A 12,033-nucleotide genomic window follows, 5' to 3' on the forward strand; every position below is an offset into this window, starting at 1 on the left:
TTTAATTCAAGTGTGTGTCGATTTGCTGTTCGTGTTGCTTAATTCTCTAAGATTTTCTTTTTAATTTTTAATTTCTTGTTGCCTTTTAGAACGTTTGCTTAAAGTTGCATTTTTAATATATTTGGTTTTGTTTGTATTTTATTTAATTTTCCTTTTTGGTTTTTGGTTTTCATTTGCGATTGTTGGTTTTGTTTTCATTTTAAATTCACTAAGCCTAAATACAATCAATGTTTCAATTTGTTCACGTTTTCTCCTCAATAAATGTATTTAAATCGAAATTTATTTTCAAGTCTTTTCCAGCGACAAATGCATTTGAATTTGTTCACATTTTCTTTTTTAATTAATTTATTTATTTAATCCTTATTAAATTTGTTCAAAATCCTTTGCTATAATTATACGTTTATTATATGTTTTGCACATTCAATACAATCGATATTATAAATCAAAGTCTTCTTTTTAAAAAAGATGTGCAAGTTAGCATCTTTTCGCTCTCATTAAAAACGTAAACAAAAAACAACAAACTGTTTGTTTTTTCTTTCATATTTTGTTCGATGTTTTTTATGCTTAAAACAGTTCGAGACTATTCACTTTTTTAAAAGCAACTTTAACATTTTGACACACTTGTTTCAGTATTAATTAGTTAATAATAAATAAAGTTTTATTTTGGATTTTATTTTATTCTTTTTTTTTTTCTTTTGCAAGTTGCTTGATTGGGGATTTTAGGGGAGGGTGGAAAAGTGTTAGTTCGTATTGTTTCTGTGTGTTGTGTTCTTTGATTGAACTGTTGCCGTTGTTTCTTACACTTGATTAGTTAAAATTGTAACAAAAGAATTTATTCAAGAGTTCTTATGTTTGCTTAGCATCATACTAAATGTATTGTTTTGCTTTTTCTGATTTAATTTTTCACATCGTCTTTGCGGGTTGTTGACTGTGGATCTGTGCCTAAATTTATCATGTCTCGTGGTTTCCACACCGGGGACCCTACAATTAAATGAAAGAAAGGAAAAGATACAATGGAAACCATATATGAAAAAATATGAAATTTTCGTATTCTCGTTCTATTATTTTTGTTTGCTTTCTTCATTCTTTTGCGGTCAAACAAAAATAAAGAACTTAACTTGTAGCAGTATAAAGAGTAGCAGAGAAAAGCTCTCCATTTTGTTTAAATATATAATTTGGTGTACATTTCGTTTTGGTTTATTTAGGAGTTAGCCAATTGTCGTCTTCAGATTCAGATATTTACTTATAAAACATGCAACGCAGCCCGTTCAAAGTACTTGGTCAAAGCAAATACTTTCAACGTTTTCTTTTAGCTTAAATAAAATATAAGCAAAACTAATTATATTTCTTTTAAATGCATAATGAGCACTACTTTAACGCTGCTTTTGCTACTTAATATGGGGTGGACGGGAAGGAGGAGAAGAAGGAGGAGGGGTAATTGTGGCTTCGGGCAGTTTAAACAGCTAAGCTAAAAATAACTAATTTAGAATTTGTATTAATTTAAAATTTTGATATTTGTTGAGGGAATTAAAACAGTATGGGATAAAAGTTTAGTTCTGTTGGTTTAAAATGTTGACATCGCTTGGTTTTTCTCATATTTCTTGCTTTCGTTTCTTTTCTGTATTATTTTTTCTCGTTAATTCAAGCTAATCTACTTTTTCAGTGATTGTACAAATTTTCGAATGATTTCTTATTTATTTTATTAGTTTTGCATTTTATGCCAACATTTTTGTATGTTTTGTGTTCAGTACAAAAAGGAAATGGAATTAAATATGGTCAATATCGTGATTGTTCCTATAAATCCGAAAAACACTTTTGATTTCAAATGAGTGCATGTTGAAAATGTTAGAATATCTAAAACATGTGCTTAAAATACTTTAATTTGTCGGCCAATTAGATGAAAATGATTGAGGGCAAGCGTTGCCACGCCTTTATTGCAATAAACAAGTTTTAGCTGATTTCGGAAAATAGTTAACATGTTTGGAAAATTATTTGCCGTGATTAAAAAAACGATGTTCTTTTCGAGGTATGAGTTACACAAAAATGCAATGCAAAAAGTTATACGAGAAGCGAAATAAAATTTTTGCTTTTTTTTTGTTTTAAATTAGATTGAAGAGCGAGAGAGAGAGAAGGGGTAAGTGTTAACATGGAGTTTGTTGCTTGGTGTTTGGTTGGTTGTGGGGACACGTGTGTGTAACCATAAGACATTTGTATAAATATTTCGATTAAATATATATATATATATATATATGTTATTGCGTATTTTAATTAATGCTTTAGTTTTCCATTGGCACTAATTTATCATAAACATAATCATAGCATTTAAAGAGTTTACGTTAATCTGGCACAGTTGGTTTGTTTTATTTAACTATTAGTTTTTGTTGGTTTTATTGTATGTTTTTAGATAATTAGAAAATGCAAAACAGATTATTATTGAAATGCCGAAAATTTTTAATGTAAATAACTTGCAAAATCGCCGACAAATTTCATTTTCAATAAAATTTTATTTATTATTATTAATTAATCAAGCGATGCCAACTAAATATACTTAGAAAATCTTGTTATTCTTGTTGTTGTTTGTGTTGTTGTTTTTGGTTGTTTTTATTAGCTATCAAGTGCTTGCAACAGATACAACAGATACACACTGTACTGACAGGCTTTGACCATAGATGCAGATGTATCTGTGTGGAGCTTACGCACACAACCTTCGAACATACTTAAATGTTTACTTCTTATGAATAGACAAACATATTTAAGCATTAATTAATAGGAGATTGTGTTACGATTTGCATTGTGTTTGATTCATTTGATATTATTAATTTTTTTTTGGATTTTATTATTTTTATTTATCTTGAAGATAATTTGCAATAACAAAATTAAATATCACCCGTTAAATTGTTTAACTGCTAATTCAATATAATTAATAATTTGTTACTAATTTACAAAAGGAAAATACGCACTTACCTGCTAACTTGACTAAATCAACTAAAATCAATTTGCAACTAATATATTTGGGCGCCTAAAACATACGATACGATACGATACGATACGGTTCTGTGCCTGTCCTTAAGGGGGGGAGTTGAAGGGCGGGGGCGGGAGCAGGAGCGGGTCTCAGAGGGTTCTGCATCGATTACTGTCATTTTGTCGCTGTCCAAAGAGCTCGTTGACATTAATTTGAATTGTTGTTTAATTAGCTATTCTGTTTGTTTACTTTTCAGTATTCGTTATTTAAATTTTGTGAGCTTAATTATCATTTTATTTGCTGTCTATTTTATTTTTTCAACTTCTTCTTGTTGCTGTTGATTTTAGCGCTCTTGATTATATTTGGTTTGATTATTTATTTAGTGGTATACATTTATATTGGAGTTTTTGGCATATATGCAACAATGAAATTTTAAATTGATTTTGTGATTAAAGTGTTTACGCGATTATTTGCTTATTAGTTGTATTAGTTTTCCATTTTTTAAACGTATTGTGTTTTCTTGTGGTTTTTATTTAATTTATTTTTTATTTTTATTTAAATTTATTACTTATGTAGCCATGTAAATTGATGTATTGTATATAGTTAGTATATGTTGTCATTTGTCTTATTAATTGTATTTCGTATATATTTTGATTTGATTGGTTTTTCCATTTGTTTTTAAATTTGTAGTTTTTGATTTTGCTGCTGTGAAGCCCAGTGTAAACTGTAAACGTTTCTTTTCTTTTTCTTTTTCTTTTTGTATTGTAGATATCTTAAGAATTATTTTGACTATTTTGAATATAGCTTGAACAACCTGACATTTGATCTTTAAGTCCGTCTTGGGTCTCTCTATGTGTAATATATGCCTGCAGTTAATAGACACCCAAACTTAGCCTAAGTATGAATGTGTATATGAGAGCGAGGCAAGTCGAACGAATGGATTGAATAGGAGGATGGAACTCGGACTACTTAGGGCTTTGCTTTTAGAATTGGAAGATCTCTGGGTATGCATTAGGTTAGTGTTCACACCTGCCTGCCCTGATTTAAGTGTATATTTATGGCCGCATATATCCGTTGCTCTATGTATAATCGATTTATATAATATGCCTATATGCATTTTCTGTTGAATTTATTTAATACTGAACATTGAGGTACGACTTACGATTATCATTCTTCAATACATTTATTTCATTTGGTTTTTATTGTTTTTTGTTTTTTTTTTTTTTGTAAATCATTAGTTGCCTATGAAAAAATGTACGTGATTTGCATATGCAGTTTTATGATTGATAAATAAAAAAACTCGAAAATGTTTTGTTATTAATTAATGCAAAATTATTTGTCACAACACCCACACATATTTTTTGACATATTTTCTATTTCGCTAGCTAACTATGTAAATATTCATTTTTGTTTCCTGTTTTTTGTTTTGATTTTTTTTTAGGTAGTATGTATAATGTTAACCTATAGAATGTTGCTAACCCGCATTATTCACTTAGACTTAAACTAAAATACACACGAGTATTTTGCACCCCGGAGCAGCTGCAATCATTTTCAATCTTGCGAGCCGTGTAATTAAAAACTTTTTCTTACGATTCCGGAAATGCCAGTTTGCACAGCTAATAGTTGGAACGACTGGCATTACTTACAACTTTTATCCTATATATAAGTGCCTATTTTCTGCCATTGTGTACGTGTACGTGTGCGTGTGCTTCTGCGTGTGCATGTGTGTGTATGTGTGTGTGTGTGTGTGTGGTTGTTAGTAAGTTGGGCATGCATGTCTCTTAGTTTACTTGAGTGCGAGTATGAATTTCAACTTTAGTTTTTAGTCGTAATTACGCCACTTGAGCATTGTGTGCAACGCGGCGTATGCGTCATGTGCGTATACGTAATGCCGCACGCAGCATGCAGAACTTCCGCCATTTTGTGTAAATCATAGCCTTAAAAATAACGCCCCAAAATTTGCTTTTCTCCCTAAAACCAAAATAATTAACCTGATGTGCCAAGCACACACACACTCACCCAAGGGGGAGGCGCAAGGGGGCGCGGTCACAAATTGCAGCTGCAACTTTTTAGAGCCCGCCGCACCCCACAAAAAATTAGTTGTGCTCTGAAGATGTAGTTGAGTGTTCCTAAGAGCTATACCAAGAGCTTAATCTAACACTTAAACATGACTCTTAACTGTGCTGTTGTGCGTGTGTGTGTTGTGTGTGTGCTGTGTATAAGTATTTGCTTTCAATCCCTTGTGTTCAAGTTTTGATTAACGTTTTTATATAGTTTGCATTGAAGTTTACGTATATGTTAGTATCTTTGTAGAGCTGAGCGGTAATATTTCCATTTTGTTTATAGTTTTTGTAAAATTCTTGAGGCATTTTGGGTTACTGTTGTTGTTGTTTTATGTTATCTTTGGTTGCGCTTTTGTAATGAGTTTTAATTCAACTACTCGTATATTTAATAGATCTCATAAAATCCCTGTTTTTGTGTCTCTCCCTCACTCTTAATTCCCCCTACTTTATTCTTTGGGTCTTTTGTCAGTTGGTACGTCCTTAGACGTGTATCTCGAAATAATCATGGCAATCGACACAGCCGCCTGCCTGATCGCTGCCCATGTCGGGCATGTAGCCAATGCCGCCGCTGGCTGTGGGCTGTGTGCTAACCACCATGCCGGGCATGCCGGGCATCCCGCTTAGGCCACGTGGCGTCTTCTTCCGCGTGCGACTTTGCCGCACGCGGGGCTTATGCTAGGAGGGTCGCTTCTGGTACAGACAGTCAATGCATGTGGTATATTCGGGCGCCGAGGAGCTCAGCTGATAGACAGCCTGCTGGGCCGGATCATGCGGGCAGCTGGGCGGCGGCGGCTGTCCATAGCCCATATCCATATCCTGCATATAGCTAACCATGGGCATGTATTGCTGTGGCGCCTGCCTGGGCAGCGCATCATAGATGGGCTGCGAGAAGGTATTCTCCGCCGACTGAGAGCGCAGCGGACCGGAGCTATAGACGACATAGTTGCGCTCGGGCGAGACGCCATAGGGGCGATAGGAGCTGCTTGTGGTGGTGCTGTCACGCGAGGTGGACCGCTCCAGGGATTTGCTTAGTCGACTGCGGCCATTCCCGGAGCCATATCTGCTTGTAGTGGGCGCGGCGGCCACATAATGATCGCTGCAAGTTTGATTGTCATAAACCGGATAATACTGATATGTCTCCTGGGCGTGCGGCTTGTTGCCCGTCTCAAAGCTGCCGTGGGCAGACATGCTGCGCTTGCGTGAGCCGCCGCCGCCGCCGTAGGGCACATCCAGATTATGATCGGAGCCGCCGTGGCTATCGAAGCTGCTGCGCGGCGAATGGCGCTGGCAAATGCTGGCGCGATCCGGCGACAAATGATCCACACTCCCGCGTGGCGATATGCGTGGCGACAACGTGGTGGTTGTTGGCTCCATGGCACATACATGCGATGCGCCGCCCTTCTTCAGGCAGCTGCGATCAGGACTCTTTGACTTGGCAGGGCTGGCCGGTGGCTTCAGTATGCCCGCGCCAGGACTTGTGTGCTTCAAGATACCGCCGCCACCCTCAGAGCTGCGACGCGGACTGGGCGTGCGCCGTCCGCCGGAGAGGCGATCCTGCGAGTTCTCGCGACTGGAGCAGATGCTCAAACGTTTGCCCTGGTCGCTGACGCTGTTGCGTGGCGATTTAATCTTAATGATGCGCACCGGGGAGCTGCCCTGGGATTTGCAGCGATCTGGCGAAATGTAGATGCTCTGACGCTTGCCGCTTTTCGGCTTGGCGCCGGCCGCTGCAGTCGCTCGCTCCGGGGACTTGGCCTTGAACACCTTGTCCACCTTCTTGTCGATAACAACAATGTGCGAGGCTAGCGAACTGGTTGGCTCATCCTCGGTCTCATCGCCGGACCGCTCCGATGGTCCAGTTGTGTTGCCGCCAGTGCTGTCCGATTCTGTGGCAGGTCGACTCGAGGGCGACTCAATGTCCACGGTCACGATCTGCTGTGTATTCTCCACAATGGTCTGTGGCTCGGGCGAGAGGCTGGAGTCGTTTTGCTGCTGATCAGCAGCTTCCTCACCGGCATCCGCTGGCTCAAAGGCCTTCTCGCGCAAGTTGGCCATGTAGGCGGCTATGTCACAGATGCCCGCTGCCAAATCCTCCTGCTCCAGCTCGCACAGATGCTTGTCCATGAAACGCATAGTGGCATCTGATTCGGTCACATGGCCAGTGGCAGACCCGTTGTTGGCATCACGTTCGCGACGCTTGTGCTGCGACTCCGCTGTGCCCCTGGGATGCTGATGCACTACGGCCACCTGCTGGGAGGCGGCCAAACGCTCCGATTCGCTCTCAAAGATCTCAATTACCTCGATCTCCTGCTTGGGCGACTGACGCGGCGACTGTCGCGGCGACAAATGTCTCATGGTCTGGCTCTGAGTTTGGGTCAGTGTCTGGGTCAAAGTTAGATTCGGATTCGTATCGCTACTGACTGTTGCTGCAAACAAGCTACCACTACTGCCTAGGCTTAAATTAAACGTGGCATGTGGCACGTGTGCGGCATGCGCCTCGGATTCCGATTCGTGCTCGGATTCGCCGGGAACTATATCTAGGCTGCTCTTACCTAGATCCTTCATAAGCACTGGCTGATAGCTGGCCGGCGGATGCGATGATTGTATCAAGCGCGCCTGGCTGCCAGTGCTGCCCACCGAGAGCGTCGATGTGGTGCTATATGATAAAATGACAAAGAAAGAGAGTAAAATAGCAATAAGTCAAGCAATAAACGAGCGTTACGAGGATTTCAAATTAAATAATTAACAGCTAATATACCTAACTACCTATTAAACTAGATTCCAACTCGGTTAACAGAATATTGTTATTAGTTGACAGTTCTGTAAACCAAGTTTGAACTGAACTCTGGCTCTAACGCGGAATTCTAATATATTTTTACTATGAATCAAAGCAAAGTCTGGGCTCACGAACGTGAAAACCAGTTTCCTGAATCGAACATAAGGGCAGGAGCTGGTTCAAACCGTAAGCTGAACCACAGACATATTATTGATGAGTTTACAGCCCTGCTAATTAATCGAAATGAACCAAACTTTCAGTTTTGCAAACTAAATGACAGCAGCTATTACAATTATTGCAAGCTTTCGGGCTTTCATTTATTATTTTTTTCAATTATATTTTATAGCTAGCTGCCAAATTACTAGCTAGGGTTGAGCTTTGGGACTTACCTGAGCGTCAGGTGATTGGGCGTGCGGCCCAGCGTAGCCTTGGGCCTGATTGTGCCCTGCTGCGAATCCTCCTCACCCTCCGATTTGGTGCCCGGATCGATGCGTTCAATGTCGCTGCTGTGATGATGCAAATGCGGCTGCCTTATGGGCGGCGGCGGTGGCTCGCGTGGATGTGGATGCGGCGCCACCGACTGTTGCACAAGCTGCTGCTGCTGCTGCTGTTGCTGTTGCTGCTGCTGCTGTTGCGGCTGTTGCGGATCTATGGAGGTGTAAATGATTTCTTTATGAAGCATGAAGCGATGCAATGATGTGTGTGTTTGTGTGTGATTAGCGTTATTTGCCAGGCACGTGAGACGCCCGCAATCGACTGCAGCTCAAACTTACCTGTCACATCGCCCAGCGTCTTGCTGCGACTGCGAAAGCCGCCCGGCTGCTGCAGCTGCTGTGCGTGTGAGAGTGGCACATAGTGCACCACACCTGCCATATTTGGCGGCAGCTCCTCGCCCTCCTGGCTGCCAGACAGATTGTCGTAGTCAATATTGCCGGCCGAATGACGCTGTGAGCCGGACTTCTTCTTTGGCTTGCCCAGCGTATGAGAACCATGAACGATGGTGATCTGAGAAAAACAGGGAGTTCAGCAGCTGGCAGGGATTGGGTATTATAGGCAGCTGTTAGTTAGTTACCTGCTGCTTGGGCCGCTCCAGCGTTTGCGAGTTGCCCGCATAGCCGCCCAGCTGGGAGGATAGACCCGAAACGGAGCCCGAGCTGCCGCCAAAGTTCTTCATGGGAATTGACATGTTCCGCACGCTCTCGCGTATTATTTGCCTGATCGTCTTGAGGAATGCATTTCGAAAATCGGCGGTGCTATTGGACAGCACATAGACCTTTTCAGAGCGGCGCTGCAGCTGCGAGCGCAAGTGTATAAGCTCCCAGAGGAAGTGCGAGTCCATGTCCTTTGCAGAGCTGGCGCGCACCTGCACCTCGGTGACGGGTATCAACACCTGATATCGTATAATTTCGACCTCATTTGGTGCATTCTTGCTTGAGACGCCCTGTGTACGATAGCGAGCATGAGATTGGACAGGTTGGACAGGGGACGGGTTAATTATTCGTGGCTATTCACTTGTTTACTTACCATTAGCTTCTTCTTTTGACGCAAACGCTCTTTGCAGAGGAACACAACCGCCGATTTGAATACAAAGCACATGGCATGCAGTTCCAGGCCTTTCTTGATCTTGCCCAGAAAATCGGAAATGTTCAGCCACTCGACGCCGCCATAGTAGAGCAAATCGCCTGGGAATGCGCAGCATTGCGGGGGAGGAGCATTTGCATTGGCATTTGAAGCTGATGTAGCTATTGAATGCTTTTGCTGTAACCCACCTGGACTCAAATCGATTGGCTGCTTGCATGACTTCTGATGCTGCCGGAATAGATGATCAAATATCGCGCCGTATTCCTCATGGATGCGTTGCATCTCATTTATGTGCTCCGCCACCTTCTCCATGCCCTTGAGCGCCTCTGTTGGGTTAAACGAATGGTTTGCAAGATTGCCAATTGTGTGCTGGGGCGGGTGTTTCAGCTCGCCATACTTACCGCAGAGATGCACGTGCTCGTCGGCGCGCGTATCTGTCAGATTACGCATCTGCTGCAGGAGCAGCGGATATTTGAGTATGCGCTGTATCGGCTTGATCAGATACGATTCCAAGGTGCTGCTGTGCTGCTGCTTGGGATTGCGTGCGGCAAGGAACTCCTGGAGCGCATGGTTGCCCTCGTCTGCAGCAAATGAGAAAATTGAGACGCTTAACAATTGCAGAAATTGAGACAAATTTGGCAAATGATTTGATTTTAGTGCACGCTTCAATTCCCATTAATGCGAACGTTGTTCTGAACCAGGGCCAGGGCAGGTGACACAGGGACAGGCTACACGTGCGCAACGTTGACAAGAAAATGTCATTAACTTGTTCTTATAGTCAGCTGAGAAGCTTTGATAAAGGCCATAGTCAAAGCCTGTCTGCTGCACGGATTTGCGTCTAATGGCTGGCTTCTCTTTTCCTCCCTCTCCTATCCTGGGCACCTACTCCTGCTTTTGCCAGCCTGCCTGCCTGCCTGCTTGTAACGAAGGCACTTAAGTGCACTTCTTGCTATAATTAATTATCCTTTCAACTTTTTGCATAAAATTGCATGCAACAGCCAAGCGCAACAGCAGCAGCAGCAGCAGCAGCTCGAGTATCTGCCGTAGCTAAAGCTGAAACTTAAGTTGACACACTGTGCTTCAGCTCTTGCTTCTGCTCCTGCTCCAGCTGTTGCTGCTCCTGCTTGCTCTTGGCAGCAGCTTTGACTGCCATTGATTGCAAATATTGCGAATTTGTACCTCGACGTTTTGCTGCTGTTGTCATTAATTAGCTAGTACTTTGTTATGAAATTGTAAAGCTTTACAACATCTACAACACTCACTCTTATTTTCGCTCTTATTGCTCCTTGCAGAGGGTATTATATATTGTCAAGTATTCTATATTAAAGAAGACATCTGTACACAAGTATATCCCAGAGTCGTTGGATCACCTTGTCACCTTGTCTGTTTCCATGCCAACATATATTTAGATTTGAAACTATCTTCACGAAGAGATGGTAAGCATCATGCTTTATATATTAAAGCTATGTATAACAAATTAAGTTTTAGAGTTGAATATGACATTTTTTTTATATCATGACCAAAGTCTCTCGTCTTTTATTTTTTATGAAAATCATATAGCTCTGTCTTGCGAGTTTGTTGCAATAAAAGCCCCATTAAATTATATTAAAAATCTGATTGCTTTAACAGGGTTAACAAGGGTATTTCGACTGCGGCATACCCAGGCATATCTAGTACGCTCTTGTTTGCTCTCTTTTCCATCCGTTTCTCATTTGTGGCACTTGTGTTTGCTCGGGTGTTTTTAAGCTGCCACTAAGTCTAATTTAATTATGACATGTTGTCGCCTAAGCCAGAATCTGGAGTCTGCAGGTCTCTCTAGTCTGCACTTTTTCGCCTATTCCCGTGTCGCAGCTGCTGCTCCAGCTGCCTTTCATGGGGACTCTGCCAGTGGCAACAGCGCGACATAGTTTTTGGCAGTCCTGCGCTTTGCCCATTTGCAAACGTGTCATAATTCTACAAGTTTAATTAACAAAAGATACTTGACAGCTTCGGTTGCTGCTGCTGGCATGGCATGGCATGAATATGAATATGCCACGCCTTGCCGCGCCTGCGCCTCGTATCTTTGCATTTGCGGTTGTAATTATTCATTTAACTTGCAAATCATTTAAAGGCGCGTTGTGTGCGTGGGTTGCGGCAGCCGCAGACAACAATTGAAGCGCATAGTTTGCCAATTGTTCGTAACTTGTCGCTTGTTTGACTTTTACAACTTTCACAAACTATCCATCCCCTGCGCTCCCCGAGTCACGCCCACACTCGCATCAAACTTCAAACTCAAATAGACTTTGACGCTTCACGCTGATTGCAATAGTTGAGCTCACACCAAGCACACACACACATCCCCACACACACACACACACACACACACACACACACACATTCATAGAAATGCCTCATAATATATGTATTTATGCATATGTCAAACACTTTTCTTTTGGTTTCTCACACGACACGTCCACAAATTTGTCTTTCCGTTGCGTTCGCTTTGGTTTTAAATTTTATCCCATGCAAATTTTTGTACAAAACAACCTACAAGTAGGCTGCAATTTTTTTTAGCGGACTACCAGGCGTATGAACAATCAAATGGAAATGTATCAAAAACTAGCAAAAAACTGCTAAATTGTATTTTTTAAAAATACAGAATACATACAACA

At 41.4% G+C, this 12,033-nt stretch overlaps 1 protein-coding gene across 13 annotated transcripts in view; it reads right to left on the bottom strand.

The window, feature by feature from the left end:
* Positions 1 to 311: 311 nt before the first annotated feature.
* The window catches only part of LOC115769924, a 103,804-nt gene continuing 92,082 nt past the window's right edge, over positions 312 to 12,033 (bottom strand). For 5 of the 13 annotated variants that reach the window (XM_030714961.1, XM_030714960.1, XM_030714958.1 and 2 more), the window contains 8 exons: positions 9,784 to 9,963; positions 9,571 to 9,708; positions 9,326 to 9,483; positions 8,874 to 9,242; positions 8,575 to 8,806; positions 8,191 to 8,470; positions 7,578 to 7,681; positions 312 to 981 (listed from right to left, as the gene is read on the bottom strand). In XM_030714961.1, the coding sequence (XP_030570821.1) occupies positions 896 to 981; positions 7,578 to 7,681; positions 8,191 to 8,470; positions 8,575 to 8,806; positions 8,874 to 9,242; positions 9,326 to 9,483; positions 9,571 to 9,708; positions 9,784 to 9,963 (1,547 nt within the window). In that variant the 3' untranslated portion in view covers positions 312 to 895. Of the gene's footprint in view, positions 982 to 4,285; positions 7,682 to 8,190; positions 8,471 to 8,574; positions 8,807 to 8,873; positions 9,243 to 9,325; positions 9,709 to 9,783; positions 9,964 to 12,033 lie in introns of those variants that run through there. The other 8 variants (XM_030714953.1, XM_030714950.1, XM_030714949.1 and 5 more) reach the window with 5 other exon arrangements.

Source organism: Drosophila novamexicana, unplaced genomic scaffold (genome assembly GCF_003285875.2).
Source record: "Drosophila novamexicana strain 15010-1031.04,08,12 unplaced genomic scaffold, DnovRS2.1 tig00004554-arrow-pilon, whole genome shotgun sequence".
NCBI lineage: Eukaryota > Metazoa > Arthropoda > Insecta > Diptera > Drosophilidae > Drosophila > Drosophila novamexicana.